This window comes from Doryrhamphus excisus, chromosome 18, assembly GCF_030265055.1.
Source record: "Doryrhamphus excisus isolate RoL2022-K1 chromosome 18, RoL_Dexc_1.0, whole genome shotgun sequence".
In the NCBI taxonomy this organism is placed as follows: domain Eukaryota; kingdom Metazoa; phylum Chordata; class Actinopteri; order Syngnathiformes; family Syngnathidae; genus Doryrhamphus; species Doryrhamphus excisus.
This window is the reverse complement of record NC_080483.1, coordinates 5,013,622-5,031,940: the sequence shown is the minus strand read 5'-3', so window position 1 is coordinate 5,031,940 and position 18,319 is coordinate 5,013,622. Positions and strand designations below refer to the sequence as shown.

Genomic DNA, 18,319 nt, shown 5'->3' with positions numbered 1-18,319 from the left:
ATTAGCTCATCATTAGCTTTTCATTAGTTCCTCTGTAACTACTCTAAATGTATGTTCCTTTGTTACTCGGCAGCCATTGTTTCCCAGCTGCTACTCTAAATGACAAAAATGACAAAAGCACATTCCTTTTGAGTAGTTACTGAGGAACTAATGGATGACTAATGGGGAACCAATGTGTAGAGTGGTTACGCAGTGACAAAAGCACTTTCATTTAGAGTAGCTGCTGGGAAACTAATGAATAGAGTAGTTATTGAGTAACTAAGGCACATCAATTTAGAGTAGTTACTGAGGAGCTAATGGATGACTAATGAGGAACTAAAGTATAGAGTGGATGCTGAGTGACAAAAGCACATTCCTTTTGAGTAGTTACTGAGGAACTAATGAGTACAATGGTTGCTGAGTAACAAAAGAACATACATTTAGAGTAGTTACAGAGGAACTAGTTAGGACTCTAGCTAACTACTCTCAGCTCTTTGGTCTTCCCCATGGTGGTGTAGAGGTTTGAATGAGTGTTTGTGTGACAGGTGTCTTTTATCCACATAATGAGTCAATTGTTTACACAAAAAACAAAACATCCAAATCTCAGGATGATTTTCTTTTATTACGAAACAACCAAAAACAAGTTTGACATTTTTTTTAAACCTGATTTTTTTTTCAAGCTTAGAGATGACGGAAACAAACAAACAAACAAAAAAACGTTTGTTAAAAATGTTTTGTTTTTCTTCCCCACAAAGAATTAAAAAACATTTTCAGATGAAAACTTGCAAGAGAAGGGGAGATGGGATGGTTGTCTCTACGGACACCATTGCTTGAAGGACAGAGGCGAGGATGAGGGTGATGAGGATGAGTCCAGATGTGCTTTAGTGAATGAGGAACACTAATAATAATAATAATAGTAATAATGTTGACCTTGGGATAGGCAACGTAGAAGATGGATTGGTGGATGGGTGTTCACATGGTGATGTAGTTCCCTGATGTCTACCAAGGGGGCATCACTGAGCTAAGAACATACAGGAAATACTTCATCTGGTAAAGTCGTCCTTCTTCATTTGGAACACTTTTGGAAGGATATGACGAGAAACGTATTGCACATCATTGACTTGAGTCACCGGTTGGGCATGTTTGGAATAAAAAAGGCAAATGGGAAGAAATGTATACAAGCTGCAGGGCTCCATTAAAAAAATAACACACACACACATAAAAGCTAAAAAAAAAAGAAATTCAAAATCACATGTTCACATCGGGCAGTACAAAGTAGTGCATCACGAGTGCTTCCACGTGCCAAAATCCATCATGGTCATTATTGTCTGGTTGACAGGGGAGTGTTTGAGGGCAAAACACCAGCAGAAACAAACAAGGAATCGATTCTAGTAGAAAGATCTCAGCACCAAAGACAACACGTCTGATTACGCGATCATTCATTTAGCAACAATGTGGCGTTCAACAACAGCAGCATGTTGATCACTCTTTAGAAAAAGGAGGAACGCAGACGTCTGCAGTGGATATGGTGTTCTGATGTCATGATATTGAATGATATCGGATTAGAAGATGTCATGCAATCAAATGTTCGCTGGATGAGAAAAGATCAGTTATGATTCAGTCATGACATCATTTATGATTATGTCATGAAAGCCTCTCGCAGACACTCCCACCCCCTGACAGTTCATCGCGGGACCCACCCCACTATTTGAGAAGCACTGCATTCCATCAGCTGAAATGTCATGATATCAATTAATCACTGGATTAAGAGATGATTCAGTCATGATTAGATATCAACTGTTCACTGTCACATGACATCAATTGCGGAGCGGATGGGAAGATTTCACATGATATCGACTTAAATGTCATCATATCAATGAAAATGTCATAATATCAACCGGTATCAACTGTCCACTGGATTATAAAATGTCATGATATCAACTAAAATGTCAGGATATAAACCATCAGTGGTTCCCAAACTTTATTTACAGTGGCGTACCCCTTCAGACATTTGACCTGAAGCCAAGTACCCCCTACTCGCGCACTCCTTTTTATGTCAATTAACCTGAAATATTGAAAATAATTAATTGGCTGATTCATTTGATAGTAATTCCGGGTGTAAAAAAAATTTATATTTTGCATGGTGACATTAGGATGAAATTAGACATTGAGCACTGATCAATGGATAAATTATATATGTCTTATATATGTTTTATTTCACTCCAATGGATTGAATTTGAGCTTCACTTTTGGTTGAAGTCTGCTTATTCATTTGATACCAAATTGAATCATGACAAAGCAGTATCTGTCTGAAAGTCTATTTGTTTAACATTGATGTCAAACTTTTTGTAACATTGTCTTACAGTTGGGCGGCACGGTGGTCGAGTGGTTAGCGCAGAGACATCACAGCTAGGAGACCAGGGTTCAATTCCACCCTCGTGCATGCGTGGGTTTTCTCCGGGTACTCCGGTTTCCTCCCACATTCCAAAAACATGCTAGGTTAATTGGCGACTCCAAATTGTCCATAGGTATGAATGTGAGTGTGAATGGTTGTTTGTCTATATGTGCCCTGTGATTGGCTGGCCACCAGTCCAGGGTGTACCCCGCCTCTCGCCCGAAGACAGCTGGGATAGGCTCCAGCACCCCCCGCAACCCTCGTGAGGAAAAAGCGGTAGAAAATGAATGAATGAATGTCTTACGGTTATTATGAGCAACAGGAACAAGTGGTTGTTTTTGTAAATATTACATGATTTGTACTGCGTGTGCATGTGTGGGTGTGTTTGCTGTGATTTCAAACTCCCACCCAAGGAGTTATGTGATGCACCTGAATGCACCATTCCTCTAAAAAGCTAACGCAGCAGTGACAGCAGTTGGCCTGTTTTGATCCTGCTTGTTGAGTATAAATTGTCCATTATCTGACTGGCATCTTTCCATGGTGTCCCAACTCTAAAAGAAACATACAATAATAAAGCCTAACTTTGGGGTGAATCTCCACTCACAGGGAGAGGTTTTCGCTGATATAAAGGAGTTCTTGAAGATGAAAAACTAATCATTCAAACTGACTTATTTAATGAACAACGCTTCCTGCATCCGTCTTCTCTCACCATGAGGCGTTCAGACACAGTTGTAATTGTGAGTGTTAGGCGCTAATTGTTTTTTTGTTTTTTTTTCACATACCCCCCTATGACAAATGACATACCCGTTTGGGAAACTATGTCTTAGAAGATGTCATGATATCATGATATGTTGTGATATTTAATAATGATGTCATGATATCAAACGTTGACTGTTTCAACATCAATCAAATGATATCAATTGTTCATTGAATTAGATGTCGTGGTAAAATGTCATGGTATCAACTGTTCACTGGATTATACCATGTCATGGTATCAACTATTTCTCTGAGGAGAGATCAAACTTGTGTTGACACCAAATGAGGCTCAGGTAGGTGTCACGGTGGTGTGTTCAAGTACCAGTGTGATACGACAAGATGTGTTGTACGCAAACCGAGGCAACATTTTGGTGTAGATTTTTCTACGATAACCGAAGTCACATGGCAGGGAAACCACTCAGGCCCAATGCAAGACAGACCAAGAGCACTGTCCATGGTTCTGAATCCACACAGCTATCTTTCAGAACCACTCTTAAATGCCAGATGAAGGCTTCTCAACGTTGTCAAGATGCTGTTACTTTAAAAGCCCAACAGAACTACTGGAGCAGAACCACCCGGCCCTGTTTGGGTGACTTCGGTCCAAAGGAGATACTGGTCCCTGATATTTACAAGACGAGGAAAGCGCTACTGAAGGTATGAATAATCGCCATTGCTGGACTGCACACAATAAAGGAGCAGCTGGGCTACAGAACTAATATTAATATTTCTTCAAGCGCGAGATGGATCATTTTCTCTCAGCTTTGTGGACAAAAGTATTGAGACACCGCTAATTCACTCATGAATGAATGAACGAATGACTCATTTTTAATAACAAACACTGTACTGTTCATTAAATGTATTACATTTTCTTAGTGAGACTGTATTCCTGCCAAATCACCATGTCCTTTCTCTGCTGTGTGGGGCAGCGGAGATCTCTGCCCCAAGTTGCGGCGGTAACAGGATTGTGACTTTTTTTTTTTTACTCAATTTTAAACACTATAAATCTACCCAGCAATACGACACGGTTCATTTTCACTTCCTGTTACAGATGTCGCAATACTTTTGTCCATATGGGTTATCTAGCATGTGGGTGCTCTATGTAAAACTACTGCAACGATCATCAACAGTAAACACGAAATGACTACAGTCCTAGTAGAACACAGACAGAGGCGGGGCTAAGAAGAAGAAGAAAACAGAAACCTTAACGCCATCCGAGAGTAGTGCGGCCGCTAAAGTACCATAAACGGGTCTAGAACAGCAAGATATCGAGATAGATAATAGATGGATCAGCTACTACTGGACACAACGCCAAACACGAGACACTTAAGGGTTCCAACACTTCAAATCCTTTCAGATACATCGCTCGCAGTTTAGGGGTGGGGACTGGCAGGGGACAGGGGGCGGGGTCATTCGTGCTAAGGTGCGTTTCAGATCCTGCTTTGATAAGATCCATATTCCACATTCATCTGATTCTGTTTTGACCGGCATCGGCCTTTTAGCTTAAGAGTTAGATCAAGTACTTTGGGATTTTTTGACTTTTTTTTTTTTTTGGCTTTGATTTATCACATGATTTTGGAGAGTTTTTCCCAACATTTCCAAAAATCATCCAAGTGCAAGGAAAATGGTGTTGGAGGCGGCACATTCACAAGATAGAATTTGCTTTTCTTTTAGGGCTTTTTCGGTCTTGGACTGAAAAATCCATGAAAATCCATGTTTGGACCCAACGGGTTCAGGAAAGTCCTTGTCCAGAAATGTAAGCAGCCACTCATTAATTATTGCGTCTTCAGCTGAGACGTGTGTGAGGACATCACAAATAGATTGCAAAGTATTCCTACAAGATTTGATTTAGTTTTCCTTGAAACCCTTTTTCATTCCACCAGACAGACGCAAGGACGGACAGACGGCGAAACAGAAGGCTAGCTAGCTTTAGTTGAGAAGAGCGGCAGGAGAGGAGACGCTCTCATGGAGAGCATCTCCTGCTTGCTTTTTTTTACATCATGGTTTCTACGATGGTGTGGCTGGGGGCCATCATCAGTGCTCCCTTGTTCCCGTTGGGGTCGGCGGGGTAGGCCAGGTCTCGGGGGCTGCGGTGGTCAGCCGGGCGGGAACTGGCCCCGCCGCGAACGGGGGCGGCCACCGCCTTGATCCTCTGTGGACAGGAAGAACAAAAGATGAATGTCGATGGAGAACAAAAAAAATGACACCAGCAAGACGATAACACACCTCAATGAGCGGCCCGTCGGATCGAATGATCTTGATGACCACCACCATGGGGATGCAGATCATGGAGGCGAGAGCCAAAGTCCAGCCCACTCCGATGGCCCAGTCAGGATATTCGTACACCTTGTTGTACGTCAGCGGCTTGTATTTGACCAGAGAGAAGATGAAGCAGCTCTGGACGGACGGACGGACAGGAAGACGCGTTTGGCCAAAAGGAAGTTACCGTTTCAGAACCATCACCGAGGAAGAAAGCGGCTTCTTACCACACACAAGCAAGGAGTGATAACAGACCAGCTCCACTTCATCCAAGGGTTTGGTCTGTAGCCAATCATGTCCTCCACAGCATCATAGAAGTTATCAACGCCTGTTATAATAATATATAACATGATATACTGTATTAAAAATAATATGAACATTTTAACATTAACATTTTACAAAATCTAGTAAAGATTTTGAAGTACTTTAACATAATTTTAAATCATAATAGTAAATAAAATATGAAATAATATTAAAGAAATACCGAGAAAATGACTTTTATAATAATATCAAAATATGATATACTGCATTAAAAATAATATGAACATTTTAATATGAACATTTTACAAAATCTAGAAAAGATTTTGAAGTACTTTAACATAATATTAAATTATAGTAGTGAACAAAATATGAAATAATATTAAAGAAATACAGTGAAAATGACTTGTATAATACTATCAAAATATGATATACTGTATTAAAATAATATTAACATTTTAATATGAACATTTTACAAAATCTAGAAAAGATGTAGAAGTACTTTAACATAATATTAAATCATAATAGTAAATAAAATATGAAATAATAATATTAAAGAAATACAGAGAAAATGACTTTATAATAATATAAAAATATAATATACTGTATTAAAAATAATATGAACATTTTAATATTAACATTTTACAAATCTAGAAAAGATTTTGAAGTACTTTAACATAATATTAAATTATAATAGTAAATAAAATAATACATAATATTCAATTATAATAGTAAATAAAATATGAAATAATATTAAAGAAATACAGAGAAAATGACTTTTATAATAATATCAAAATATGATATACTGTATTAAAAATAATATGAACATTTTAATACTAACATTTTACAAAATCTAGAAAAGATTTAGAAGTACTTTAACATAATATTAAATTATAACAGTAAATAAAATATGACATAATATTAAAGAAATACAGAGAAAATGACTTTTATAATAATATCAAAATATTATATACTGTATTAAAAATATAAAATACAATTTAAAATATATTTAATCTTAAACAAATGTGTTAAATTATATTACTATTAATAATACAAATACTCATATTAAATAATTCATAATCTATAACATGAATTATATATATATTAATTATATATTACATATATTGATTATTATATATTAACATATATATAATATATTAATTACAAATATTAATATTAAATCTTCAAATGTCAAAACCCAGAAAAATAATAGTAAATAAAGGTGATAAATTAACTTGATTTATTCTTTCTTTTACTTTCAGTGCCACTTAATCCTCATTGGGGCGGGCGGGGGTGTGTGCTGGAGCCTATCCCAGATGACTTTGGGCAAGAAGCAGGGTACGGAAAAAAAGAGCTTCCCCACTTTGAATGACCAGCGGAGGTCAAACCCAGATCTACGATGGACTACGGTTGATATATTTGTCAGGTAGTAAAACCTGGTGTTCATTTGATTCCTCGTGGTGTACAAAGTGATGAAACTGACATTCCATCACAGTGTTTGTGGTACTCACCATAAACCCAGGCAACAGCTACACATTCAAAGAATGCCACCCACAGAAGGCACACACCGCTCGCTGCATAGTAGTCAAACAGCTGGAACACATACATGCCACCCTGCGGACACACCGACAACAACGTTTCTCTTCACTTTCTTTACACACCATCATCTCAGACACAAAAGCCAGAAGTCACCTCAGTCATAGAAATCCAAGGTGACAGGAAAGACTCCTTCAAAGATGATTGATTGAGCGTGAGAGGGCTGTAAAATGGGATGTCATTGCTTAAAACGTTGCTCGCATGAAGCCGTTTGGCACTGCAGGCTTCTGCCTGACAGCAGTGACCGCTCTAAATGTCCACATTTACATCTACGAGGGCCCCCGGTGGACCTGCAATGCCTGCCAGCAGAACACTGCATGAAAACGTGGTGTTGGCCACGTGAGCGGGACACGTGGAAATATGTTCCAGATGCGACCGTAGGGCAGGGGTGTCCGCATGCGGAAAAATTGAGGGACGCAGTGGGGGCCATTTTGTACATTACAGATGCTAATGTATGTCTGAGTTTGGCTGGTCCTACAACTTATTATAATCAGGTGCGATTTATGTACAGTATTAAAAATACATACAGTATCATTTAAATTTTACATTTTTGGTGACACCTAGTGGCCACAATAATTCATTGAGTTGAGCTTGTGGCGCAGTTAGGCACACAACTTGAACGATACAGAGCATAGCCACGATTTTTTTTTGTTGCTGAATACTTTTTACTATGCTTCTGCATTGGAGACTATGTGCCAGTAAGTAATGTGTAATTAACGCTATGATATCTAAACTAAATAACTAAATACACACATGAATTTCATTCGTTTGGGAACACAAAAATAAAGTTTTGGCGTGGCAAAATGTTCCTCCACACATATATTATTAATCATTTATCATTAATCGTGCTAAGGTGCGTTTCAGATCCTGCTTTGATAAGATCCAGATAAGATCCAGATAAGATAAAATCTAGAAAAGATTTTGAAGTACTTGAACATAATATTAAATTATAATAGTAAATAAAATATGAAATAATATTAAAGAAATGATGACTTTTACAATAATATCAAAATATGATATATTGTATTAAAAATAATATGAACATTTTAATATTAACCTTTTACAAAATCTAGAAAATAGATTTATAGGTTTATAGATAGATTTATAATAGTAAATAAAATATGAAATTATATTGTATCAATAATAAATAAATCAATAATTCATGTACAGTATTAAAAATACATACAGTATCATTTAAATTTTACATTTTTGGTGACACCTAGTGGCCACAATAATTCATTGAGTTGAGCTTGTGGCGCAGTTAGGCACAGAACTTGAACAACACAGAGCATTTTTTTGTTGTTGCTGAATACTTTTTACTATGCTTCTGCATTGGAGACTATGTGCCTGTAAGTAATGTGTAATTAATGCAATGATATCTAAACTAAATAACTAAATACACACATGATTTTCATATTATTACTATTAATAATAATTATTGTTATTAAATATGATTATTATAATAATCATATTATTATATATATTAAATAAATAAAAAATATAAATATAAATAGATATTAAATACGATGATTATAATAGTATTATATAATTATAATAATTAATCATTTTAATAATAATAATTTAATATTTTTTAAATATATTAATATTTAATATTATTATATTATTATAATAATCATATTTAAAATTAATTTACATTCATTAGTTTGTGAACCCAAAAATAACATTTTGGCGTGAAATGTTTTTTCTCCACAAATATTATTAATAATTTATTATTAACCATTAACCATTATTAATCATTTATTATTATTAAGTAATAATTAATTACGTATTATTAAGTATTATTATATAAATAAAAAATATAAATATATATTAAATATGATGATTATAATAGTATTATATAATCATATTTAATATTAATATTATTATTACAATGATCATATTTAAAATTAATTTACATTCATTCGTTTGTGAACACAAAAATAAAGTTTCGGCGTGAAACATTTTTTCTCCACATATATTATTAATCATTTATGATTAACCATTAATCATTATTAATCATTTATTATTATTAAGTGTTTTTTATGCACAACATTGTGACATTTATTAAACAAACCCTGCCATGGTGTGTCTGTCATGTAAGATTACACGCGACGACAATGAGAAAAGACAAGGACTAGAAAGTTCTCATGACTTGATGCTAAAAATAGTCGTCTCCCGAGGAATTGACGCTAAAAGAAGCCGGATGCTATTAGCGCTGTGATGCTAACAGCAGTCTGAGCTTTGTTGTTGTTGTTGTCTTTTAAAGCAGTTCGAATGTCCTCGTTGTGTCAGCAGGATGCTGCTGATGCTGCTGCTGCTCTTTTGGGTGGCGTTACCTTGGTAACCATGGTGAGTCCAAGCAGGTAGCTGATGCAGCATATGATAGCGATGAAGATCTCTCTGCGGTAACCCTTCCTTAGGAAGGACGGATACAGATCCACCAGTGATGTGATCTGCCCTTCCACCTCCACAAACTGCCGACACACAAGGTTGAGGAATATGAGTCCATGTGCTTTGTCGTCATGAGTGCATCACCCGATTGAGATACAACCCTGGCCAGGTGTGTGTGTGTGTGTGTGTGTGCTGACCTGACTGTCGAGGCCTAGCAGCAGCAGCATGATGAAGAAGAGGATAGCCCAGAGCGTAGGGAAAGGCATCATGGTTACAGCTTTGGGGTAAGCGATGAAGGCAAGGCCAGGACCTGCAGGGGGACGAGGGGGGAGGAGGGAAGAGCAGACACAGAAGATGACATCAGCGTCACGTGACCGCATCGTCAACATCTGCACCTCTGAAGGGGCTTTGGCGGAAGGGCACGGGCATGGGGCCCCCGCCCCAGACCAATGGGATGCAGATGTAGACGTGAGTGCGAAATAAAGCTTTGTGTTTTTGTGGGCGCCATCTAGTGTTGATGTCTATCTTCACTTACCGCTTACCGTGTACGCTGCTACTCGTGTCCGCTACGACTAAATGCTACAACAACATAGCTTTAGCAAACAGTTACAAAGTAAATAGCAGTACTGTAACTACCACCACCGAGGACATCTTAAATACTGGATAGTCAGTGGTACACCATTAGGTACACCATCTATTTGGAGCTAATACAAAGATAATAATGCTGACATTACACTTTTAAATGTCAATATTACCCAATTATTAACACCACATGGTCATCATATACCCCTAAAATCTGGACATATGTATGTATAATATACACATATACAACTAGAATTTTTTTTACAATAAATATAATATATAATATATGAAATAATTATAAAGTTTAAATAATTACAATCCTTAAAACTTAAAATACCACAAATTCTTAACAATAAAAATTAAAATAATAACAATAATTATGTAATATATATATGTAATATAAAATATGAACCATTTTAATAATATCTATAATAATACATATTATTATTAATAATAATTGTATGTTCATATTTATAAATAATATTAAATAATAATACATTCATAATCAAATAATTATTATTTAAATATTATTAAATATTATTGGTATACAATTATTATTGTTAATATTAATAATACTATTAGTCAGATTATTAATATTAGTAATGTTATTATTAATATTGTTAATATGATTATTATTGCTATTATTACTAATAATAATATTAATAATTATTATTAAATATGATTATTATAAAAATCATATTATTATATATATTAAATAAATAAAATATATATAATAGAAATAGAAATATATATTAAATATGACTATTATATTATTATATAATCACATTTATTATTATTAGTATTATTAATATTATTATATTATTATAATAATCATATTTAAAATTAATTTACAAAGTCACAAATATATCTAGCGTATGTTTTTTTGTTAACCAAATCCCCATAATGCCATTTGGCAAATGGTAAAAAAAAAGCTCCAAACACCTACCTTTGATAGTCTAAATGAGAAATCAGTTACTAAACGCATTTTTTAATTCTCTTTCACACATCCAGAAAGAATTACAGGCATACAGTGCTGCACAGCATCTTCTTGCTGGAAAATGTTGCATGAACTGACTTGTGAGACAGCACCCTCCAGTGGATTCATTGCTGCAGCTCAGATGATGACATCGAATGCATGTATTAAAGTTCAAATATGCATAGTACTGTGTGAAATGCAATGACACAGCTACCAATGTGATACCATGTAAGATAATAAACATATTGTTACATGAATATCTTTTGGGACTGCCAGCATTCTTATCTTTGCAAAATCTGAATGTTTGCACTGGATCGTATTTGATGGTGTACCTAATAAAGTGACCAATCAGTAAGTGTACTATATGTTGCAGAGTTATCTCAATAAGCCCAATAAGCACTAAAGTAAACGTAAAAGATGTTGGCTCCAAAAATGGGTGTGTAGGTCCACCAAGAAGCTGAACCCACGGCAGAAATGAATTAAGGCTTTTGCACTCCTGAGCGAGGTCCTCGGTCAGAGATGCAAAAAAGTCCCAAGAGGAGCACCAAGGTGACTTTTATCAAAGAGCAGCAGGTGCCAACCGGGTGTTTGACTTGACTGTGAAGCAAGCGTCAAGAGAACAAGGAAACAGGCCAAAAACAGCAAAGCAGCAGGATGTGTCAATACGCTCCCTTTTCATTGTTGCAGATTATGACGAGGCATCCAACCAAACACAGCCTTGACCTCCACCCCCCCGAGCCTCCGCAGCCCCTCTAGCCGCCGGGCTGTGATGTCACTACTTCAACAACATCGCCAACAAGCAGCAAGTCCACCGTGCTCGGCATGCGGCCAGCACATTAAACAGCAGTAATGTCTACTTCAGGGTCCCCTAAAGCAGGGGTGTCCAAAGTGGGGCCATTAAGACCCATGGCTCTTATTTCTTTGGCCTTAGGCCAAATAAGAAGAAGATAAAATTTGAAAAATCTGCAGTATATACAAGAGTAAAGTCAAAATATTAGGAGAAAAAAATATATCTATTTTTTTTTTACGAGAATCACTTAATATTACGAGGAAAAATAATGTCCTACACAGCAATAACGTCTACTTCAGGTTCCCCTAAAGCAGGGGTGTCCAGAGGGGGCCATTAAGGCCTGTGGCTCTTATTTCTTTGGCCTGCGCCACATTTTCCAACAATAAGAAGAAGAAAAAATGTGAAAAATCTGCAGTTTATACAAGAATAAAGTCAAAATATTAGGAGAATTTTTTTTTTTTTTACAAGAATAACTTAATATTATGAGGAAAAATAATGTCTTACACAGCAATAATGTCTACTTCAGGTTCCCCTAAAGCAGGGGTGTCCAAAGTGGGGCCATTAAGTCCCATGGCGCTTATTTCTTTGGCCTGCGGCACATTTTAGAACAATAAGAAGAAGAAAAAATTAGAAAAATCGGCAGTTTATACAAGAATAAAGTCAAAAAAAAATAATGTCCTTGTAATAGCATAAAGATGAAACATTGAAAAAAAAAAACATGATATGCTAAAAAAAACAAAGATGTGATTTTTGGAAAAGTAGGTTACAAAAAAATCTATGATGTTACAAGAATAAAGTTATAAGTTCACACTAATAATAGTCTTCTTTATCTATATCACAAAGCTGAGATGCAGTTTTTTCCTAGAAATACTATATAAAATATCAAAGCAGTCCTTGGATCCTTTCATTTTTTACTATGTGGCCTTGGGTGGAAAAAGTTTGGACACCCCTGTCCTAAATCCACGTATCTGACCCCGACCAGGGAAGGCTGCAGCCTCAAATCACTTCAAAAATCTAATTCCTGCCATGTGCATATAGATATTATACTGCATTGACAATAACAAGCATTTTGATGCTGGCTGTGTTTCCATGGAGATCAACATGTGGAGCGATTTCTGCAGCTTGTTTTCCATAAAAATTAAATAAATAAATTATTGATGAGACAAGTTATAATAGACGCTCGATATCGGATTCGGTTTACCGATATCTTAAATTATCCAGCGCTTTTTTCCTGACACTGATATGACCCGACATGTCATTTTCATGACGATATCAGGTGATAATACAGCAGATAAGGTGGTGGATGGTCATTGGTATCCATGGAAACAAGGCCATTGACAAGATGTTTCTGTCTGGAATCTGGTAGGATGCAACTTTAACATTTTAAACTCTGGGCCGTTTAGTTTGAACACGACATCCGAAATAAATCCAGTTTTTCTGTTCATGGTCTACATGGATGATCTTGGTTTCCAGGTGAAGGGGAGGCTGAATAAATGAAAATGTACATGTACAACAGTGACTTTTATAAGTAGAGGAATTATACTTTAAAATGCCTTTAATGCGTTTTGAACTGGTAAACATTTGTTTTTAATGGCTTGTGGTTTTAAGTTGTCTTCTGTTTTGCTACAGTCATTTCCGTTTAGCTTTTTTTTGGCGTGGACTTGCGTGGTTTATTGATATTGAGCAACAGAGACCCAACCCGGCAGCCCCCCGTATTGGTGTTCAAAGGATAAGCATCAAAGTCAACTTAATAAATGATCAATCTGTGTGCAAATGCAATCCAAAACATAGTTTGACCTTAAAGTGGTCTTCACACACAACGCACTGATCAGAGACACCTAGCAGTCAATGCAACATTCCAGCAGCACAAAAGAGGCCTTAAAAGTGTTATCACCCCCCCCAAATTGACGTTTGACTTTATCTGCACGAAGGCCAACGTGACAAGCTGACAGGAAACAACAACAACAGCGGCGACCGCAGTCTGCCAGGCTCAAGGGAAAGAAATATGCTTATCGTGTCCCCGGCACAGATCCTATATACGTTCCCCCTCCTGATGTCTGTGGCTTTTGGTCCTCCAAGAGTCCCTGGTCTAACGTCTTGGTGGTCTCATGTTCTGCTCTCGTCATGGAGTGTTTGATTGCCCAAGCGTCCGTAAAGCTGATGCCGTCATTTGTGCTCAACAATTTGGGTCCAAAATGTCGGGGCTGATTGTCGTTGCTGTTTTTCTTTGGAATCTGCTGTTTTGTTTTGTTTAGATTTGATTTTATTGCACCAGGAGGCAGCGCCCACCATCACTGCCACCTTTTTCAGAACCCCTCGTACCTGACTCTGCCACATCAGCAATGTCCACCCCTTGCTCTTGTGCCATGAAGCCCAGGACGGAAAATATTGCGAAGCCAGACACAAAACTGGTACCACTGTTGAGGGCTCCCAGCAGCAAACAGTCCCTATATCACACATATGTCATGAGGAGGAGTTGTTAATGAACACACAAGGATCCCTTCATCCACCCTCTTCTACCCTTACGCCCCCCCGCCCCAACCCGCAAGCCCCACCCCTGCCCCCCCAGACACGGAGGCCTCACCTGTAGCAGTTGTATTTGTACTTGTTGTAACTCCCCAAGGACGTCATGGCGCCCAAACAGATGGCGTAGGAGAAGAAGATCTGGGTGCCTGCGTCAATCCACACCTGTCGGGTAGGGGGACACAGAGGCTGAGGACTGCTGATGGGGGTGGACCCCAAACCCCAATATTTGTATCCTTCAAAGAGCCTTTTCTGTTCCAAAACTCTACAAAGGCCAGGATTGCGCCGAAACACATAACACTAGCACAACTTTTTAACTTTTAAGTGTTGCAAAGCATGCTGGGAAGACGGAAGCACTGCCAGCAACAAGCTGCCCAGCATGTCTTGCGGCAATTTTTGGAACTCGTTGTTTGAAGTACATGTTTTGAGTTAATGTTGTTAACGGTCACTCATGACACATACCTCCGGGTCCTTCAGGCGAGCCAGGTCGGGGTACAGGTAGAACTTGATGCCCTCGCTGGCTCCAGGCAGGGTCACGCCACGGATCAGGAGGACAATGAGCATTACAAAGGGGAAGGTGGCCGTGATGTAGACCACCTGGAGGACATGAAGACAGAACAGCAAACTTGATGTTAAAATGAGAATGGTTGCTGCTGCTTTTCAACACAGAGCAACCATGGATCAATCAAACAGGCCTCGCGCCTCAAGGGGGGGGCTTTAAAATATTGGAAAAATATAAAGCAGGGGTGTCCACAATGCCGCTATGCCGATAATTTATTTATTCATGAATTTGACGAGAAAATGTGAAAAAAACATAATAATAATATGAGGGAAAATACATTAAGTAGCATAAAGTTGAATGTTAACAAATAATATATTTTTCTTAAGTCACAGGGCTATGAAAAAAAAGAAAAAATAAAATAAATAATTTTTGTAATTTTGGGAAAATTTGGCAATAAAATTTGGATATAGTTATAATATTATTAGCATCAAGTTAAAATATCACAGGAAGTGATAACATGCAAAAGAAAAATTTACATAGATTATTTCACAAGAAATATTTGGGGGAGTGATAGCAAAAAATGGGGGAAAAAAACTAAAACGAGAAAAAAATTACATGAGAATATGAGGAAAAATACATTAAGCAGCATAAAGTTGAATGTTAACAAATAATATATTTTTCTTAATTCACAATGCTATGAGAAAAAAATGCAAAAAATATATATTTTTGTAATTTTGGGAAAATTTGGCAATAAAATTTGGATATAGTTATAATATTATTGGAATAAAGTTAAAATATCACAGGAAGTGATAACACGCAAAAGAAAAATTTACATAGATTATTTCAGAAGAAAAATTTGGGGGGGTGATAGCAAAAAATGTGGGGAAAAAAACTAAAACGAGAAAAAAAATTACATAAGAATATGAGGAAAAATACATTAAGTAGCATAAAGTTGAATGTTAACAAATAATAATTTTTTCTTAATTCACAATGCTATGAGAAAAAAATGCAAAAAATATATATTTTTGTAATTTTGGGAACATTTGGCAATAAAATTTGGATATACGTAGTTATAATATTATTGGAATAAAGTTAAAATATCACAGGAAGTGATAACATGCAAAAGAAAAATTTACATAGATTATTTCACAAGAAATATTTGGGAGGGTGATAGCAAAAATTGGGGGAAAAAAAAGATTAAAACGAGAAAAGAAATTACATAGGAATATGAGGAAAAATACATTAAGTAGCGTAAAGTTGAATGTTAACAAATAATATATTTTTCTTAATTCACAATGCTATGAGAAAAAAATGAAAAAATAAAATAAATAATTTTTGTAATTTTGGGAAAATTTGGCAATAAAATTTGGATATAGTTCTAATATTATTGGAATAAAGTGAAAATATCACAGGAAGTGATAACATGCAAAAGAAAAATTTACATAGATTATTTCACAAGAAATATTTGGGAGGGTGACAGCAAAAATTGGGGGAAAAAAGATGAAAACGAGAAAAGAAAATTACATAAGAATATGAGGAAAATACATTAAGTAGCATAAAGTTGAATGTTAACAAATAATATATTTTTCTTAATTCACAATGCTATGAGAAAAAAATGAAAAAATAAAATAAATAATTTTGTAGTTTGGGGAAAACTTGGAGATAAAATTTGGATATAGTGATAATATTATTGGAATAAAGTTAAAATATCACAGGAAGTGATAACATGCATAAGAAAAAATTACATAGATTATTTCACAAGAAATATTTGGGAGGGTGATAGCAAAAATGGGGGAAAAAGACTAAAACGAGAAAAATATTTACATAAGGAAAAGTTGAAATAATTGAAATTTCTTTTTAAAAAAAACAACAGAACATGCAAACTCCACACAGAGATGGCCGAGGGTGGGATTGAACTCAGGGACGTTGAATTTTTTTTTTTTAAGTCACAATATTCTGAGAAAAAAACAAAGCAAAACAAAGTTGTCATTACTATAAAAAAATCTGTACAATTTATAATATTATGAGAACAAAATGAATGTAGGAGATTTGAGTAGCAGAGATGCACTTTTTGTTGAAATCTAGAGAACTTCTTAGCATATTTAACGTGTTCCTTTACAAAATATCAAAATGCCAAAGTTGTATCCTTTCATTTTTCACCATGTGGCCCTTGCTGTAAAAACATGTGAACACCCCTGAACTAAATTGTCGTGTTTAACACTTGTCCCTGGAGAAACTGCTTAATAGAAACAATAGTTCTCTGAGGGTTTCCATTAGTAACACAACTCCACTTCATTGATTCATTAATTAGGACCCGGCGGTGCATGACTCTGTTGGTACTGCTGTTTCTTTAGCTTCTTCTCTGGTTCAATTGATACAAAATAAAGAATGAGGGAAGACGAGTGACCTTTCCAGTAGACTTGACGCCCTTCCAGATGCAAAAGAAGCAGATGACCCAGACCAGCAGCAAGCACAGTGCCAGGTCCCACTTGATGGGGCCAATCTCCTCGATGCCGCTGGAAATGCCCAACACTTTGTGTCTGTGGGGGACAAGGCTGGTGTTAGTGCGTCAGGCATGGTACAACCAAAAACACAATCCAAAAGCGGCATTTTTGTGTGCATTAAATACTTTTCAGACAAAAACAAAGAACACTCAATGCAAACATGTGAGTGTATATTATGGTAATGGTAATGCTAATGGTAATGGTAATGGTAATGGTAATGGTAATGCTAATGCTAATGCTAATGGTTTTATTTCATTTGAACATGCATCAGATTACAATTGAGTGCATCCCATAATCAGTTCACAGTTCCACATGTCCAAAAGGAGTAGGAAGAAGCAAAGCTTATTAAATCCTACCCCTCCATCTGGTACTTTTACAATCACTGACTGTTACATTTGTTCACTTCCTGCTTTCCATAATACAGTTTAAGGTTTTTTGTTATTTTTTTATTTTAATTTTTTTATATTTTGTCCCGTACCCAAGTAGGAGGTGATATGAGCATCCAATGCCATAATGGGTACCATAGTAAGTGTCAATATAGTGATATATATAGCACATCATGACTGGTTCAAGACTCTTCATCCTTGTATTTAGCAAACATCAACTGCTTGTATTGTTTCTTGAATTGGCTCATCGTTGTGCATTGTTTGATTTCCTTACTCAATCCATTCCATAGTTTGATTCCACATACTGAAATGCTATGGCTAGCATAACGTAGTCCTAGCATAGAAGTGTTTCAAATGTACTTCTTCCCTGAGATCATATTTCTCCTCTCTTGTAGAGAAGTATTGGATGACATTTTTAGCTAATT

The 18,319-nt window shown here is 36.2% G+C and overlaps 1 protein-coding gene across 2 annotated transcripts in view; it reads right to left on the bottom strand.

Annotated features, from left to right (window-relative positions):
• Nucleotides 1-582: 582 nt before the first annotated feature.
• The window catches only part of LOC131105954 (sodium- and chloride-dependent taurine transporter-like), a 38,044-nt gene continuing 20,307 nt past the window's right edge, over nucleotides 583-18,319 (bottom strand). For both annotated transcript variants that reach the window (XM_058054521.1, XM_058054522.1), the window contains exons 6-15: nucleotides 17,412-17,544; nucleotides 14,965-15,099; nucleotides 14,564-14,667; nucleotides 14,302-14,426; nucleotides 9,829-9,941; nucleotides 9,577-9,714; nucleotides 7,156-7,258; nucleotides 5,614-5,714; nucleotides 5,354-5,524; nucleotides 583-5,279 (exon numbers count right to left, since the gene is read on the bottom strand). In XM_058054521.1, the coding sequence (XP_057910504.1) occupies nucleotides 5,121-5,279; nucleotides 5,354-5,524; nucleotides 5,614-5,714; nucleotides 7,156-7,258; nucleotides 9,577-9,714; nucleotides 9,829-9,941; nucleotides 14,302-14,426; nucleotides 14,564-14,667; nucleotides 14,965-15,099; nucleotides 17,412-17,544 (1,282 nt within the window). In that variant the 3' untranslated portion in view covers nucleotides 583-5,120. The remainder of the gene's footprint in view (nucleotides 5,280-5,353; nucleotides 5,525-5,613; nucleotides 5,715-7,155; nucleotides 7,259-9,576; nucleotides 9,715-9,828; nucleotides 9,942-14,301; nucleotides 14,427-14,563; nucleotides 14,668-14,964; nucleotides 15,100-17,411; nucleotides 17,545-18,319) is intronic.